Consider the following 19,335-nt stretch of genomic DNA (forward strand, 5'->3'; position numbering starts at 1 on the left):
GATATTATGAGATCCAAAATTCACTCAACCTGAGTGATACCCAATTGATGATATTTTTGAAAGATTGAATCCATTCCATGAATAATTTCTGTTCAAAATATAGCAGTAAGGCTCAACTCACACTTACGCGTCTCAGGTCGAGAAGAGACTCGACTCTAGTCGAGAGCATGGTGACGTCGCGGAGACTAGAATCGACTGGTCTGAATCTCACCATTTGGAAACACAAGCTCTCGACTAGAGTCGAGTCTCTTCTCGACCTGAGTCGCGTGAGTGTGAGTTGAGCCTAAGTTGAAAATATAGCCGTAACTAGTTGAGTATGTAAGTGATATCCTAACACAATCTCAACAAACTGGATGAATAGCTCTACATTTGTATTTTTATTAGTATTCAAATTGAATGATTATTTAACTGTATGGTATTCTCATTTGATTTTAGTAAACATCTATCAACTTCTCATTATTATTATTATTATCAAACTACATATTTACATATTGCTACATATTGCTACACAATACAATTAAATGAATTATTATCAATTAATTTTTTTTTTCTACTCAAGATTGACAACTATTTTTCTTTTGATATGATTTGAATTGAAAATTATTTATTTCGGGATCACTGATTGATTATATCAATGTACTATTTCTATGGGTTTTTTTTAATATGATGTAAAACTTGACTCCTCCATTCAAACCTTCTTTAGAAGGTTTTGGAGAATTTATATTTCGTCTGGTTTATAATATTTGTGATTTTCCACTGAAAGGGAATCTTCTTATCTTTTGTCATTCTTGCTTTTTTTTATTATTCTTCATTTGTTTTGTTTGTAAGATTTCTTTTTATAAGTGTATTTTTCATTTTTGTTTGTTATATTTTCTATAATAAACTCCCTTCTTCTGGGGGTACCAGGACGAAGGAAAAAGGAAAAAGGAAAAAGGAAGGAAAAATCGAAAATCCAAATTAAATGCTGTAATTCACCCCGAAGACTTCTGCTGCTGCAAATATTGACAACGGGGTAAACAGCTGGATGGAAATTCGATGAGCGCTACTATTCAAAAATTATTTGTCAGTTATGAATTTCCATCTAGCTGTTTACCCTGTTGTCAATATTTGCAGTAGCAGAAGTCTTCGGGGTGAATTACAGCATTTAATTTGGATTTTCGTTGATAATAATAACTAATTAATTAGCATTTGAATAATTGCAATATCTGAGTAGTTTCCATCTGTATTAACTCTTTGTTCAATTATGTTTCTTCTTAGCTGGCTGGTAGAAATACATCTCTGGTAGGACGGTGCAGACCAAAACCTAGACAAGATAAATGCCCTTTGATAGGCAGGGGAATCATATTGGACAGAGAATACTGCAATCGCTACATCGAATGTATAGATGGCGTCGCTTATAACAGAACATGTGACCCACCCTTGATGTTCGACGGAAAAAAACTGGCATGCGATTATCCCAATAGAGTTAATTGTGGAACAAGAAAGAAAATATTTGATAAAGGAGGAGATACTGGTGGAGACGGAAAAGGTGGCGGGGGAGGGGGAGGAGGAGGTGGTGGCGGAGGAGGAGGCGGCGGAGGAGGTGGTGGAGGAGGAGGAGGTGGCGGTGGAGGAGGAGGAGGAGGTGGTGGAGGAGGAGGAGGTGGTGGAGAAGGAGGAGGAGGACAAGGTGGTGGAAAAGGAGGAGGTGAAAGTGGTGGGAAAGGAGGAGGTGAAACTGGTGGAAAAGGAGGGGGAGTAAGTGGTGGAAAAGGTGGGGGAGAAAGTGAAGGGAAAGGAGCAACAGGAGGAGGAGAAACTGGTGGAAAAGGAGAAAGTGGTGGAAAAGGAGGAACAGAAGGGGGAGTAAGTGGCGGAAAAGGAGTAACAGGAGGGGGAGAAAGTGGTGGAAAAGGAGGAGGGGAAAGCGGTGGGATAGGAGGAGGAGGAACTGGTGGAAAAGGAGGTGGAGAAACTGGTGGAAAAGGAGGAGGTGGAGTGAGTGGCGGAAAAGGGGGTGGAGAGAGTGGTGGAAAAGGAGAAACAGGAGGGGGAAAAGGAGATGGTGGAGGTGGAGGAGGAGGAGTAGTAGGAGGGGAAATTGATGAGTATGTAGATTGTGGTGGGTACGGTGACTACACAGATTATAGTTACTATGATTATGAGGATAATGATGAAAGTAAAAAGCATAATAAGAAGATTAGTAAGAAAATAGAGAAAAAGAAGAAGGAGTAAGAGGAAGACAATTTGGTCAGAATTTTGAAGAAGTGGAATTAGTTTATGAGGGAGAAAAAATAAAGATAAAATTCTTACCAATCTTTAATGATATTCTAGACAATATTGTAATATGATTCTTGGTGAACTTCAAAAAATTTCATTTTGTTTGAGTGATAAATAGAAATTCGATGTGTTCGTATTGTGTTTGATTTGACTTCTATTCCTTCTCTCAAATAAGTTACACTAGTAAAACAACTTACATTAATAAATTACATAAATGAATTAAAGTACTAAGTATGGAATCAAGTATTAAGTATGGTTGTTATTCTGTTTAAATTATTATTTGAACAAAATTTATTCAAAACAAAATGCAGTGGAGTTTCCAGAACCAGTGGAGTATAGCATAGAGAGAAATTTATTTATTTGTATATTTAGAGTGAAAAGTGCCACTTTTTCTCCCTGAGGGGAAAAGTTTGAAGCCCGGGGCGAAGCCGAGGGCAAAAATCTTCTTGAGGGAGAAAAAAACATTTTTCACTCGTGATGTACACAAAATTTTTCCTCCACCTACATTTACAGAATCTGCTAATCAAATAATTTTTATAATTCATGTTATTGGTGTCTATGTTGTTTTAACAACATAACCTGAAATCTAAAACCCAAAACTGGTCGTCTGGTTGACACTGCCGATTGCGCTATCTATCGGCAAAAGTTGTAACAATTATCAGCTGGCCGACTATCAAAAATGGCAGACTCCAGTTCTCGCGTGAAAATATGTATATATTTTTATCGTCTACTAATATTGAGTATGTAATATCATACAAACATTTATTCCATGAGTTGATCAAATATCTGGTTGAAGTATTGAATTTAGTTGGCTCAATGACAGACAACTCTTTTATGTTTCCTCATCTGAGCTTCGATCTCTCAACCTATTTCCAAAGTACGTTTTTACTTTCCTTGCCATATTACCATAGGTAAGGAAAGTATTGCTTTCCGAAAAAAATAAGGTATCCAAATTTCTAAATCTCTATACGTTTCAAGGTCCCCTGAGTCCAAAAAAGTGGTTTTTGGGTATTGGTCTGTATGTGTGTGTGTGTGTGTGTGTGTGTGTGTGTGTGTGTGTGTGTTTATGAGTGTATGTGCGTCTGTGTACACAATATCTCATCTCCCAATTAACGGAATGACTTGAAATTTGGAACTTAAGGTCCTTACAATATAAGGATCCGACACGAACAATTTCGATCAAATGCAATTTAAGATGACGGCTAAAATGGCGAAAATGTTGTCAAAAACAGGGTTTTTCGCGATTTTCTCGAAAACGGCCTCAACCATTTTGATTAAATTCATACTTGGAATAGTCATTGATAATTTCAAACCGGCGTAGCGTTAGGTAAACCTAACCTAACCTTACCTAACCTAACCTAACCTAACCTAACCTAACCTAACATTGAGCGATAGGACAGCTACGTTTTCCGGAGACGTATTTCTAGCTACCCCACCCTTGGTGTATGATAGATTCAAGAGTTAGGTTTCTGCTATCAAATGTTGATTTTATGATAGTATACATTATTTTATTAATTTTATTGATAATTTTATAATCAAATATATTATACTGTGTCTACTGGCCTTTCAAAACGCAACAGGAACTTGACGGATGGAAAACTTTATGTACTGAAGTTACCTACTCAGGCATATTCTTGATGAAGTGAATTTCACCCATTGACACGACACCCAGAATGTCACATGATTGGCTGAAAATCAGTTGTTCGTGAGAACTAGCCAATCGGTGGCATTCTCTTGTGTGTTGGCAGAGATGAACAAAATATCATATAAGATGTAAGAAAATATCGTTTTCCTACAGGTACCTTGAAAAGTGACCATTCCTGCACTGATTACAGAACGCATAGAATCACTTTTCCGCTCTAGTGCGCAAAGTATTACTTTGCGTACTATTAATACTTTGCATATTATCTTGCAGCCATCCCAATCAGCTGTTGACATTGTTGGCGTGTATTTTGAATGTGAATTTGTTCTATCTACATTTTGTTCTGATTTTCAAATAAATAAAATGAGAACTCATTAAATAATACATTTTGAATATTATTCATTATTCATTATTTCAATAATATTTTTTTCATTCATAAATGATTGGTTGAAATTTATTTTAGAAATTAAGATTTACTCATAATTATTCAAATTTTCAAATTGATTGGATTGATTTAATTTTAATTTGAATAAATTATCGATTATTTTCAATTGTATTATCAAGTTTAAAATAAATTGAAGTTGTTATTAATAACAAAATTATACAGACAAACTATGATGGATTTCAGCCATCATTTTACCCATAATCAGCCACTTCTCATATTCAATGGTAATTGTAGAGAAATTTAATGTGAAATACATGCGCAAAGCTCCTCTGCTGCACTCAAGAAACCATTCGGCCCCTCGCCTACGGCTCGTGCGTAAACGTTTCTTTCGGTGCAGCAAACTGCCACTTTGCGCACTAGTTGCACAAATAACTATTCCGTTACTCTATGGAGTTGGCTTGTTGAAACGCTTGTAACGCTTGAAACGCAGAATAAGTGAATCAGTTAGGGAGACGTAAATTGGAGAGGAAAGTAAATAAACAAATGAACCAGATTTCATACTTGAAACAGAAATTCCTTCCTCTATTTAAACGGTAAATTGCTCCTTATTTTTAAATAGGAACGAGGGATACAATTGAGAGGCAAGAACTTAGTGCTAAGTGTATGAAACCAACTAATTATTTGTATTCAAAAAAATAAAGATGATCTCTTTGAAGATCTCTTTCCCGAAGAGAAGTGGCTCTTTTTTCCATTCTTCCAACAATACTCTCACCTAAATTCTCCGCTTGTATTCTGTGATTGGGTGTTGAAAACATGGTTGAGTAAAATGGCCTCACATTCATTCCAAATTTCTAAAGGAATGCCAATCAAATTATCTTTATCTATATATATAAAAGCGAAATGGCACTCACTCACTCACTGACTGACTGACTCACTCACTCACTCACTCACTCACTCGCAGAACTAGAAATCTACCGGACCAAAAACGTTCAAATTTGGTAGGTATGTTCAGTTGGCCCTTTAGAGGCACACTAAGAAATCTTTTGGCAATATTTTAACTCTAAGGGTTGTTTTTAAGGGTTTGAAGTTCGTCTTTTAGCATGTATATTCTTCTTCTCCCAATCTCTTAATTATAATTGAAATGTCCATATCACATGTTACTATAGAACTATGATCTAGATAGAGTACCTCTTCGAAACAGTTGTTAACTGGCAACTAAATTAATAATTTTGTCAGGTTGGCATTAAGTTGAGTTGACTTTATGTTAGGTTGGCACAAAGTTGAAGATTGAAATGCATTTGTCGCGGAAAAATTGATTGGGCAATACTACTTCAATCAGTGCTATTCCTGGGAATATTATATTACTAGCCGTCAGTCTCGCTTCGCTCGCCATATACGTCTAGTCAGGGGGCTCCGCCCCCTGGACCCCCGACTGGATTGTCCTAACATATGATAAAAATGCTGAAATGAAAAATGCAGGCGAGCGGAGCGAGCCTGCTGATCTCATTCTTGGACGATCCAGTCGGGGGTCCAGGGGGCGGAGCCCCCTGGCTAGACGGATATGGCGAGCGAAGCGAGCCTGACGGCTAGTTATTTATAATATTTGTATTCAAAGATCTCTTGATAGATTTAACTGTTCGCAGAGATAGAGGCAGATCGTAGTACTGTAGTACGTTCGTTCCAAGGATAGTATAATATCTATATTATACATATTCTTGCGTTCGTTCGAGTAACCGTGTGGTAACATTGTGTAGTACGTAATAGAATAGAATTACTCTTTTATTTCATGACATGGTGAAGTTAGGACAGTAATGTCCACTCCATCTCTCAACGATGTCGAAAATACTATCACTATACAAAGTAGTACATTCAAATTTCAAATTCAAATTTATTCACACTCATAAATACATAAATACAGAAACCAATAGAGTCTAGCTTGACAATACAACAATAATCCATCTAAAATTTAATAATAGATTGTAAGTAATAGTATATAATATGATAATATTATAATAATAATATAATGTGAACAATAACTGCTCACAAAGTGCTTCATGAAGCACTTGTCCGTGAGCAGGAGTTGAGGTTTGATTGATTGATTGATTGATTGATTGAGTACTTTATTTATGTAGATTACAATATATACTGGCTTATACACTTATATACAATAGCTTACAATACAGCAAAGTTATAGATGAATTTACATAATATAGACTAAGAAAATAACTATTGAACAGTATATGATATGAAAAAGCATTTGTAATATAATAACTATAGATAATAATCATATTGTTATGCATCTACATAAATTGGCGGAGCTTTGGACATATCAATGTCCATTCTTTGGGAAGAATATTAAAAATATCCTCCCCACTAACTCTCTACCAAAACGTTAATTTCGTTATTTAAACTAAGGATTTATTTATTAATGGAAATGTTGTAAAAGTTTTAATCAATATGAATATTGAAGAGAAAAAAAAACAGAAAATTGATAAAGTAAAATAATTATATAGGTAGATAAGATCAAATAATTGATTAATAAAATGAAGTAGGCTGAAAGTAGATCAGGGTTATCAAATTTCAGTAATATACAGCAGTATGCAGTGGATAATTGAAATAACATGAGTTTATATAATATATATATATTTTTATCGTCTACTAATATTGAGTATGTAATATCATACAAACATTTATTCCATGAGTTGATCAAATATCTGGTTGAAGTATTGAATTTAGTTGGCTCAATGACAGACAACTCTTTTATGTTTCCTCATCTGAGCTTCGATCTCTCAACCTATTTCCAAAGTACGTTTTTACTTTCCTTGCCATATTACCATAGGTAAGGAAAGTATTGCTTTCCGAAAAAAATAAGGTATCCAAATTTCTAAATCTCTATACGTTTCAAGGTCCCCTGAGTCCAAAAAAGTGGTTTTTGGGTATTGGTCTGTATGTGTGTGTGTGTGTGTGTGTGTGTGTGTGTGTGTGTGTGTGTGTGTATGAGTGTATGTGCGTCTGTGTACACAATATCTCATCTCCCAATTAACGGAATGACTTGAAATTTGGAACTTAAGGTCCTTACAATATAAGGATCCGACACGAACAATTTCGATCAAATGCAATTTAAGATGGCGGCTAAAATGGCGAAAATGTTGTCAAAAACAGGGTTTTCGCGATTTTCCTCGAAAACGGCCTCAACCATTTTGATTAAATTCATACTTGGAATAGTCATTGATAATTTCAAACCGGCGTAGCGTTAGGTAAACCTAACCTAACCTTACCTAACCTAACCTAACCTAACCTAACCTAACCTAACATTGAGCGATAGGACAGCTACGTTTTCCGGAGACGTATTTCTAGCTACCCCACCCTTGGTGTATGATAGATTCAAGAGTTAGGTTTCTGCTATCAAATGTTGATTTTATGATAGTATACATTATTTTATTAATTTTATTGATAATTTTATAATCAAATATATTATACTGTGTCTACTGGCCGTTCAAAACGCAACAGGAACTTGACGGATGGAAAACTTTATGTACTGAAGTTGTCTACTCGGGCATATTCTTGATCAACTGAGATTTTGATGAAGTGAATTTCACCCGTTGACACGACACCTGGAATGTCTCACGATTGGCTGAAAATCAGCTGTTGGTGAGAACTAGCCAATCGGTGGCATTCTCTTGTGTGTTGGCAGAGATGAACAAAATATCATATAAGATGTAAGAAAATATCGTTTTCCTACAGGTACCTTGAAAAGTGACCATTCCTGCACTGATTACAGAACGCATAGAATCACTTTTCCGCTCTAGTGCGCAAAGTATTACTTTGCGTACTATTAATACTTTGCATATTATCTTGCAGCCATCCCAATCAGCTGTTGACATTGTTGGCGTGTATTTTGAATGTGAATTTGTTCTATCTACATTTTGTTCTGATTTTCAAATAAATAAAAATGAGAACTCATTAAATAATACATTTTGAATATTATTCATTATTCATTATTTCAAATAATATTTTTTTCATTCATAAATTGATTGGTTGAAATTTATTTTAGAAATTAAGATTTACTCATAATTATTCAAATTTTCAAATTGATTGGATTGATTTAATTTTTAATTTGAATAAATTATCGATTATTTTCAATTGTATTATCAAGTTTAAAATAAATTGAAGTTGTTATTAATAACAAAATTATACAGACAAACATATGATGGATTTCAGCCATCATTTTACCCATAATCAGCCACTTCTCATATTCAATGGTAATTGTAGGAGAAATTTAATGTGAAATACATGCGCAAAGCTCCTCTGCTGCACTCAAGAAACCATTCGGCCCTCGCCTACGGCTCGTGCGTAAACGTTTCTTTCGGTGCAGCAAACTGCCACTTTGCGCTCTAGTTGCACAAATAACTATTTCGTTACTCTATGGAGTGTTGCTCTCTTGTTGAAACGCTTGAAACGCAGAATAAGTGAATCAGTTAGGGAGACGTAAATTGGAGAGGAAAGTAAATAAACAAATGAACCAGATTTCATACTTGAAACAGAAATTCCTTCCTCTATTTAAACGGTAAATTGCTCCTTATTTTTAAATAGGAACGAGGGATACAATTGAGAGGCAAGAACTTAGTGCTAAGTGTATGAAACCAACTAATTATTTGTATTCAAAAAAATAAAGATGATCTCTTTGAAGATCTCTTTCCCGAAGAGAAGTGGCTCTTTTTTCCATTCTTCCAACAATACTCTCACCTAGATTCTCCGCTTGTATTCTGTGATTGAGTTTTGAAAACATGGTTGAGTAAAATGGCCTCACATTCATTCCAAATTTCTAAAGGAATGCCAATCAAATTATCTTTATCTATATATATAAAAGCGAAATGGCACTCACTCACTCACTGACTGACTGACTCACTCACTCACTCACTCACTCACTCGCAGAACTAGAAATCTACCGGACCAAAAACGTTCAAATTTGGTAGGTATGTTCAGTTGGCCCTTTAGAGGCACACTAAGAAATCTTTTGGCAATATTTTAACTCTAAGGGTTGTTTTTAAGGGTTTGAAGTTCGTCTTTTAGCATGTATATTCTTCTTCTCCCAATCTCTTAATTATAATTGAAATGTCCATATCACATGCTACTATAGAACTATGATCTAGATAGAGTACCTCTTCGAAACAGTTGTAAACTGGCAACTAAATTAATAATTTTGTCAGGTTGGCATTAAGTTGAGTTGACTTTATGTTAGGTTGGCACAAAGTTGAAGATTGAAATGCATTTGTCGCGGAAAAATTGATTGGGCAATACTACTTCAATCAGTGCTATTCCTGGGAATATTATATTACTAGCCGTCAGGCTCGCTTCGCTCGCCATATCCGTCTAGTCAGGGGGCTCCGCCCCCTGGACCCCCGACTGGATTGTCTTAACATATGATAAAAATTCTGAAATGAAAAATGCAGGCGAGCGGAGCGAGCCTGCTGATCTCATTCTTGGACGATCCAGTCGGGGGTCCAGGGGGCGGAGCCCCTGGCTAGACGGATATGGCGAGCGAAGCGAGCCTGACGGCTAGTTATTTATAATATTTGTATTCAAAGATCTCTTGATAGATTTAACTGTTCGCAGAGATAGAGGCAGATCGTAGTACTGTAGTACGTTCGTTCCAAGGATAGTATAATAGCTATATTATAATATTCTTGCGTTCGTTCGAGTAACCGTGTGGTAACATTGTGTAGTACGTAATAGAATAGAATTACTCTTTTATTTCATGACATGGTGAAGTTAGGACAGTAATGTCCACTCCATCTCTCAACGATGTCGAAAATACTATCACTATACAAAGTAGTACATTCAAATTTCAAATTCAAATTTATTCACACTCATAAATACATAAATACAGAAACCAAATAGAGTCTAGCTTGACAAATACAACAATAATCCATCTAAAATTTAATAATAGATTGTAAGTAATAGTATATAATATGATAATATTATAATATAATATTAATGTGAACAATAACTGCTCACAAAGTGCTTCATGAAGCACTTGTCCGTGAGCAGGAGTTGAGGTTTGATTGATTGATTGATTGATTGATTGAGTACTTTATTTATGTAGATTACAATATATACTGGCTTATACACTTATATACAATAGCTTACAATACAGCAAAGTTATAGATGAATTTACATAATATAGACTAAGAAAATAACTATTGAACAGTATATGATATGAAAAAGCAATTTGTAATATAATAACTATAGATAATAATCATATTGTTATGCATCTACATAAATTGGCGGAGCTTTGGACATATCAATGTCCATTCTTTGGGAAGAATATTAAAAATATCCTCCCCACTAACTCTCTACCAAAACGTTAATTTCGTTATTTAAACTAAGGATTTATTTATTAATGGAAATGTTGTAAAAGTTTTAATCAATATGAATATTGAAGAGAAAAAAAAACAGAAAATTGATAAAGTAAAATAATTATATAGGTAGATAAGATCAAATAATTGATTAATAAAATGAAGTAGGCTGAAAGTAGATCAGGGTTATCAAATTTCAGTAATATACAGCAGTATGCAGTGGATAATTGAAATAACATGAGTTTATATATATATATATATATATATATATATATATATATATATATATATATATATATATATAATATATATATATATATATATATATATATATATATATATATATATATATATATATATATATATACAATTCGTTCTATAACATGTTTAAAGGTTATATTGGTGGAATGGGTGAGGGATGGTTGTCATGTGATCGTTCTAGGGCCGGACAGTTTCAGTCATTTGTTCCAAAATATGTTTTTTCAAAGTCAGGTTGAAGCTCGCTCGGCTCTCGATAGACCTGATAGAAACAGGAAGTGTATTCCATGCACGACAGGCACTGACTAAGAAGGATTTTGTGAAAATAGTAGTTCGATGATTGGGTATCCTTAAAGTACTTTCTCCGGTTCTAGTATGTGAAGCATCTATCCTCCTACCTTCAGAGACAAATTTGAAATCATCTTTAAAATAGTTCGGATTACCGTATTTCAAGATATCTCTAACAAGCTTGACTATTCGAAAAAGCCTCTGATCGGGAAGCTTCAATGTTGAACTAGCAATGTGGGCGGGGGTGATATGATCATGGCGTTGGAGAGAGTAGACGAAACGTAGACAATAATTTTGGCAACGCTGTAGTTTGTCATTCAGAGTGACTTGCATATCATTAAGAACAGAATTACAATACATTAAATGTGGGAAGATGAGAGATTGAACCAATAATAATTTAATGTTTCTAGGGAGGATATCGTGCATTTTCTTCAATGCATGCATGGCTGAGAATACCTTTTTACAAGTTTTGTTCACTTGTTCTGACCAGTCAAGAGTATTATTCATAATAATGCCTAAATTTTTAACTGAGCTACAGTAAGGAATGTCATTACCGTCTACACTAATTTTGTGAATCGATTCAAGGTCAATATTGTTTATAAGACGAGAATATCCAATTATAATGGGTTGTGTTTTGATGGATTAAGCTTAAGGCCATTTTTCTTTGTCCATTCCACTATCGAATTGATATCCTGATTCATTATTCCAACTGTTTCATTAATTTTTGTTATGGGACAGCTTAAATAGATTTGAAGGTCGTCTGCATAAGTATGGAAACTGGAGAATTTGATAATGGAAGAAAGGTCATTAGCATACAAAGTGAAGAGGAGAGGGCCTAAAATTGAACCTTGTGGTACTCCATGCATAACGTTTTTCCAAGTTGACTTTTTGTCACCGACAGATACACATTGTTTCCTACCTAATAGATAGGATTTAAACCAAACTAACGAGTTGTGACTGAAACCAAGAATAGCCAACTTATTCAGAAGGACTGTATGATCAACAGTATCGAATGCTTTAGAAAAATCAAATAGGGTGAGGATGGTGCATTTTCTTTGGTCCATAGCTAACCTTATATCATCAGTGACACGAAGCAGAGCTGTCTCAGTTGAATGGAATTTTCTAAAGCCTGATTGAAAGTTATGAAGCTTACTATTGTTGTCAAGAAATGTTACAACTTGAGCATGAATGAGTCTTTCTAGCACTTTGGACAATGCAGGTAAAATACTGATTGGTCTAAAATCCTCAACTTTATTGGGTGATGGAACTTTATTCAGAGGGCGAACCAGAGCAAACTTCCAGTTTTCAGGGAAAATGCCTTCTTCAAGTGACTTGTTGAAAATGTATGTAATGGTTGGTAAAACAGCAAATAACATCTTCTTGATAAATTTAATAGGAATTTTGTCTACACCCGTAGCATTACTATGAATACGTTGAATTGCTCTGAAAGTGTCTTCTTCTGAGATTGGATGGAAATGAAATTGATCAGTGATTGGTAAATCTAAGTTTGTAACCTGCTCTTCAAGATCATCTATATGATTAGCAATGACAACTTCGTCGCGTTGGTTAGAGTGTGAAACGAAATGGTCATTTATATTATTCAATGGTAAGTCAATTTGTGGATTCGATTTCTGTTTGCCAAGCCCGAATTCTTTAATCCCCTGCCAAAGTGATTTAGAGTCTTGTCTATTGTTTGTCATAAACGAATTCAAGTACCTAATCTTTGAGTTCCGTAATTCCTGTTTAACCCTATTTCTAAGGCTCCTATACTCTATCAAACTGTCCAAGTCAAATGTCTTTTTAAATTTTCTATGTGCTTTGTCTCTACGTCCCATCATCTTAAGGATGTCTTCAGTCATCCACGGTACTCGTCGTTTTCTATTAATCCTCCTTGTCACATAGGGTGCATGTTTGTCATACAAAGTCAAAGTCCAATTCTCGAAAGTCTTAACCATGTCATCAACTGAGGGTAATGCTTCAATTTGATGCCATGGAGTCTGAGCCACATCAGTCAGGAAGGCGGCTTCATCAAAGTTTTTGAAGTCTCTATAAGTGATAATTTGATCGGATATAGGAGGAGAAAAAAACCTACACACACACACACACACACACAAACACACACACATTCAATCACCATCATCAAGTAATTTTATTGATTGGTTTTAGCATTTCCTCTCTTTAAATATACTTATATTATGAAATGTAGTTCAAACTGCGAAAAAATGGGAGGAAGAATCACCAGTATAATTTTCTTCAACATAATTCATGACAAGAGAGGGGAAAAAAATGAAAAATGAAAGATGAGACATAACAGTGATAAATAAAACAATGTTGACATTCGTCAATAGTGAACTACTGTAGGAGTTCAGTTTAGAATCTCTGTATTCTATTGATTCTATAAGAATTTAGGCCTATAGTTCTATAATCATTCCACAATATTATTCATAATAATCTGAGTGGCAGAAAATACGAGTATAACTCAGTTGGAATTCACCGAAATTAATTTCTTGAATTGTATTCCATACTCTTCTTCTTCTTCTTCTTCTTCTTCTTCTTCTTCTTCTTCTTCTTCTTCTTCTTCTCTTCTTCTTCTTCTTCTTCTTCTTCTTCTTCTTCTTCTTCTTCTTCTTCTTCTCTTCTTCTTCTTCTTCTTCTTCTCTTCTCTTCTTCTTCTTCTTCTCTTCTTCTTCTTCTTCTTCTTCTTCTTCTTCTTCTTCTTCTTCTTCTTCTTCTTCTTCTTCTTCTTCTTCTTCTTCTTCTTCTTCTTCTTCTTCTTCTTCTTCTTCTTCTTCTTCTTCTTCTTCTTCTTCTTCTCTTCTTCTTCTCTTCTTCTTCTTCTTCTCTTCTTCTTCTCTTCTTCTTCTTCTTCTTCTTCTCTCTTCTTCTTCTTCTTCTTCTTCTTCTTCTTCTAATTTCATCGATCGTTGCTATTCTCTGTCCGTATCAAATCCATTATCAATTATTATTCAATTTAATTATTCATTATTACAATCACACCATATCCAATTAATAATATAGTACTGTTGTACGAAACATAAAATAAATTATTATGAATATGATTTTATTCAATTCACAGTTTATTGGCTGATTAGAAGCGTGCGAATTCCATTTTCAAGCTGTTTCAATCTATATCTGTGACTTATTGTTTGAAGATGAAAGTAGTTTTCGTTTAGCTTGAGCAATGATTTCTCGAGAATAAGTTTGAATGTTATAGGGAATTGCAGCTTTGTATTTCTCTGGTCTAAACTTTGCGACACTGGTCCCTAATTGAGATGTCTACTCTGACCTTCATTTTCTATGGTAAAAATGCTCATCATTTTTTTCGATTTTCTATAAATTTGACTTAACACTGAAATTTCAAGTGAAATTTATCTTATCTATCGATTTTTCTCTTGAGCTGGATGGATGTTTGCATTGTATTTGTATTTGTATTAGAAAAGTGAAATTATAACCCTATTTCGGACTTTAAAAATGTTGTCTAAATTTGGGAGAGAAATAGTACAAGGAGTATCCTTAGTTTTTCTCTGCCAATCAGTGCTACTTTGTAGAGATTATAAATAAATAAATAACAAAGACAATTTTTCTGCTAAAGACGAGGTTAGAGGGGTAAAGTGGACTCCACTGTCCAAACTTCATTATGTCATCAAATAGAAAATCAAATCTATTCTATTCCATTCTATGTTTGGTAACTATTGTTCTAGAGGTAAACTCATTCAGTTTCATTTTTATATATCAGTTTCTTAGAAAAACTCATGATTAACAATACAAAAATACTCTAACAGAATACAATTAATTATCCTTATAAAATATCACATCCTTTTCATCATTCTATACATCAACATTGATAACCTCGAATGATGTTAATAACATTGAGATTTATATGTAGATTCTACAGAATTTCTATTTCCATTTACTTCAATTCCTTGTATTCTTTTCTTGTTGATTTATTTTCGTTTTTAGTTGCTCTGGCATCAGCAATAAATGGAGGGTTCGCAAATGAAGAAGAAGAGGAATTAAGCATAGCCACATTTAATGCACAGAATAGTTCAGTTGTGAGTATGAGTGATATGCATTTTTGATTTCTACTCAATTGATTCTGTAACTGGATGAATTATATTTCAAACTCTGAAATTGATAAATGTTGTTTGTTTTGAAGCATCAATGAATTGTTCACAAATATTTCTGAATAATGAGACAATTGAAGTAGCTTAGTAATATCATAGAGAAACAATAGCATAAGTAGATATCCCATAGTATAGGGCGTTTATGTCGCAACTTTTACTGTTATCTCAAGCCGATTACTGTCGATTATTGTCGATTTTTACTGTTTTGATCGGGTAAGTGTGTATGAACGGCACAATATGAGAGACTACCAGCGTCATAAAGCTTCATAGGAAAAAAATTACGTGGTCTATCAGCTTGAGATAACATAAAAAGTTGCGACATAAACGCCCTATACCATGGGCTATCTACTTATGCTATTGTTTCTCTATGGTAATATCAAACTCATCGTATTATAGAAACAACAGAAGTTTTTATTCATTGAGAATATTCAAGAAGTATGCCTCATTCAGTTCCTCCTCAAGGCACTTCAAATTGTAATGACTTCTCAAACAGATTATGTTCATTTGAGAAACATTTGTACTATTTTACTCAAATGTAGATAAACCGCAAACGAATTCTTACTATGTTTTGTCTTAAACTGTACTTTCTTTTAAAAATGATAACCCTTCCCTACAGTTATTTATGTATTCATATAAATGATTTTGCAAAAACTCCCAAACATATCTCAAGCATCCAACAAAAATTATTGACCCTGAAAACAATAACCCATATAAAAACTTCTCCTGTAGTTTTTAGTAAGCTTACTTCATTTTTCTTGAACTATTTCCAAGTTTTTCAACTATTTCAGGAGCACAATATTTTCAAGTTTCATTAACAGTCAATTTATTAGAAGACGCGTTGAGAATTAAGTTTGAGTGATATTAAATAGTAGGAAATATTCAAACATCAAGAAATCGAATCGATGATTTTTATTAAACGAAAATCCGAATTAAATGCTGTGAATCACCCCGAAGACTTCTGTTACTGCAAAATCGACAACAGGGTAAACAGCTAGTCCACGGGGTGATTTACAGCATTTAATTTGGATTTTTGTTAAATAATAATTATTAATTTATTAGCATTTGAATAATTTATTGCAATATCTTAGTAATTTCCATCTGTAAATCGGAACGATATAATATAATGAATACGTTATCATTCGTATTGGGAAATTCTCCTATACATCTGCCATAATCTTTCACTCTGTATGGCTCGCTAATGAGGCGTTTATGGATATATGTTTATGTGAGCTTTTTTCTTATTTTTGCCTCTGCTGTCGCGTATTGAATTGTTTTACCATGGTTATGAATCACCCTGTATAATTATTTTACTCTATCAATTTTCTGTTTTTTTTCTCTAAAATATTTATATTAATTAAAACTTTTACAATATTTCCATTAATAAATAAATCCTCAGTTTAATTAATTAAATTAACGTTTTGGTAGAGAGTTAGTGGGGAGGATATTTTTAATATTCTTTCCGAAGAATGGACATTGATATGTCCAAAGCTCCGCCAATTTATGTAGATGCATAACAATATAATATCTATAGTTATTATATTACAAATTACTTTTTCATATCATATACAGTTCAATAATTATTTTCTTAGTCTATATTATGTAAATTCATCTATAATTTTGCTGTATTGTAAGCTATTGTATATAAGTGTATAAGCCAGTATATTGTAAATAAAGTACTCAATCAATCAATCGATAATAATTACAGAATACTCTTTCATATGACAAGAATTGGTGTTCTCGATTATTTTTTTCTTCTATTTCTATTCTTGTAGTTCATCAATGATATTTTTCATTTCCTTTTTTATTCAAGCGTTAACTTTTATTCTATCAAGTTTACTTCTCAGCTGCTTGTCAGCTAATAAACAGCTAGTCTCCAGGGTGATTTACAGCATTTAATTTGGATTTTCGTTATATGATAATTACTAACCGATTATCTTTTCTATTCTTGTAGTTTATCTATTCCTGTATTTTCCATTCTCTTTTTCTATGCAAGCGTTAATTCTCATTTAATCATGTTTTCACCTCAGATGCTTGTCGAGAGATCGGCAAATAAAACAATGACAGACCGATGCCTGCCCGGCCTCTGTCCTTTACTATACACGGGAATCATAGCCGACAAGGAATTCTGCAACCGCTACATAAAGTGCGAACTGGGCTTTGGATTTCACCATACATGCGATTCTCCAAAAATGTTTGACGACAAAAGACTTGTATGCGATGACCCCGCCAAAGTTGATTGCGGCACTAGGAAGAAAGATTTAAATGATAAAGGAGGAGCAGCTCCTGGTGGTTGGGGAGGTGGCGGTGGAGGAGGAATTGGAGGAGGAGGTGGAGGAGGTGGTGGCGGAGGAGGAGGAGATTGTGGAGGATCAGGAGGAGGAAAAGGAGGAGGAGTAGGGGGAGGAATTGGTGGATCAGGTGACGGAAAAATAAAAGGTGGAGGGGGAATAGGTGAGAGAGCTGAAGAAGGAGGAGGAAGGTATGGAAATACTGAGAAAGTATACAATTACGACTACAACTACGAGGATAATGACGAGAGTGCAAAACATAATAAGAAGAAGAGTAAGAAAGTATTTAGAAAGAAAGGGAAGAATGATGGAGAGACTGGTGGAGGAATCATCATCAGACAAGGAGAAGAATAATACTTCAAAGTAACAAATAAAAATAGAGAAGAAAAACATTCTTAGCATCGGCTGATATTACAGATAATTTTATAGTAACATCAATGGGGAATTTCTAGAAATTTAATTATATTCGAGTGATAAATAAAATTCATTGTGTTTTGGAAAGTGTTTGATTCATTGACTATCCAATATGACTCCTTCTCATAAGGTGAATTTCCATTAACCTGAATTTGAAATAGTTATTTGTGCAACTAGTGCGCAAAGTGTCAGTTTGCTGCACCGAAAGAAACGTTTACGCCTGAGCCGTAGGCGAGGGCGGAATGGTTTCTTGAGTGCAGCAGAGGAACTTTGCGCACGTATTTCACATTAAGTTTTTCCTACAGTTACCATTGAATATGAAAAGTGGGTAATTATGGGTAAAATTGCCTGAAATCCATCAAATGTTTTTCTGTGTAATTTTATTATTGATAAGAACCTTAATCCTAAAATCCTAAAGTCCTCGTTGTCCTTGGTTATAATATAATAATGTAATAATTAGCGCGTTGTGCTTGGTTGCACCTCTGCTCACTATAGCAGCCCAGTCACTGTTACCAACTTCATTTTGATTTTGCTGCACTGTTGCTCCATATAACCTACTAAGTATTTTGCGTTGCCATGTTGCAAATCTGGAGTGCAGAAAAATTTTTCCCGCACTAGAGCGGAAAAGTGATTCTTTGCGTTCTGTAATCAGTGCAGCAATGGCCACTTTTCAACGTAACTGTAGGAAAAGATATTTTTTTGCATGTCAGTAGGCTCACTGATGTACGAATAAGAACATTTATTTCAAAGTGGTTCTTATTATTAAATTAAAATACTAAGAAATTGTCAAAAACCGCAGATTTATTGATATTTAGAAAGACCGGTTTCGGTTGCTACACCATTGTCAATCTCTGATGAACAGAAATATTATAAACAGAGAGTTTATCAGACATTGACAATGGTGTAACAACCGAAACCGGTCTTTCCAAGTATCAATAAATCTGTTGTTTTTGACAATTTCTCAGTATTCTTATATAAATAATTACCGCAATATCAGCTTCTCAACTACACAAAAATTGGTTCTTATTAGGTGCATTTTCTTCTTTTAACCTCAATTATTCAACAAAATCACACAGTGATAGTTCCAAACAAAGTATTCATAACAAGGTATATTGTATGAAAATAGAACTGAATATTTTATTCTAACAGTATTGGGAATGATGATTTCTACAATATCTCAATAAGCGTAATATGTTTTCATTCATTATTCTTGGAGATTTTATTAATAAAAATTTGGGAGAGACAGTTTTGGGTTCAGCGTATTGTTCCATCCCATCCATTGTATATGATTTGTGCTTTCTTTCAAATTAATTAAATT

The 19,335-nt window shown here is 34.2% G+C and overlaps 2 protein-coding genes across 3 annotated transcripts in view; both read left to right on the top strand.

The window, feature by feature from the left end:
- Positions 1-19,335, top strand: part of LOC111056062 (SCY1-like protein 2) — a gene marked incomplete at its 5' end in the record, with an annotated part of 129,230 nt that overhangs the window by 52,263 nt on the left and 57,632 nt on the right.
- LOC111059217 (RNA-binding protein cabeza-like) lies at positions 14,268-18,098 on the top strand. 2 transcript variants are annotated; one of them, XM_022346840.2, is made up of 3 exons: positions 14,268-14,491; positions 15,152-15,243; positions 17,343-18,098. In XM_022346840.2, exons 1-3 carry the CDS (start codon positions 14,464-14,466, stop codon positions 17,955-17,957), a joined length of 735 nt encoding a protein of 244 aa, XP_022202532.2. In that variant the 5' UTR covers positions 14,268-14,463; the 3' UTR covers positions 17,958-18,098. The 2 variants fall into 2 exon arrangements, with proteins under 2 accessions (XP_022202532.2, XP_039287542.1); XM_039431608.1 differs by having other exon boundaries at positions 14,311-14,487; positions 15,148-15,243.

The sequence above is a fragment of the Nilaparvata lugens genome, chromosome 6, assembly GCF_014356525.2.
Source record: "Nilaparvata lugens isolate BPH chromosome 6, ASM1435652v1, whole genome shotgun sequence".
In the NCBI taxonomy this organism is placed as follows: domain Eukaryota; kingdom Metazoa; phylum Arthropoda; class Insecta; order Hemiptera; family Delphacidae; genus Nilaparvata; species Nilaparvata lugens.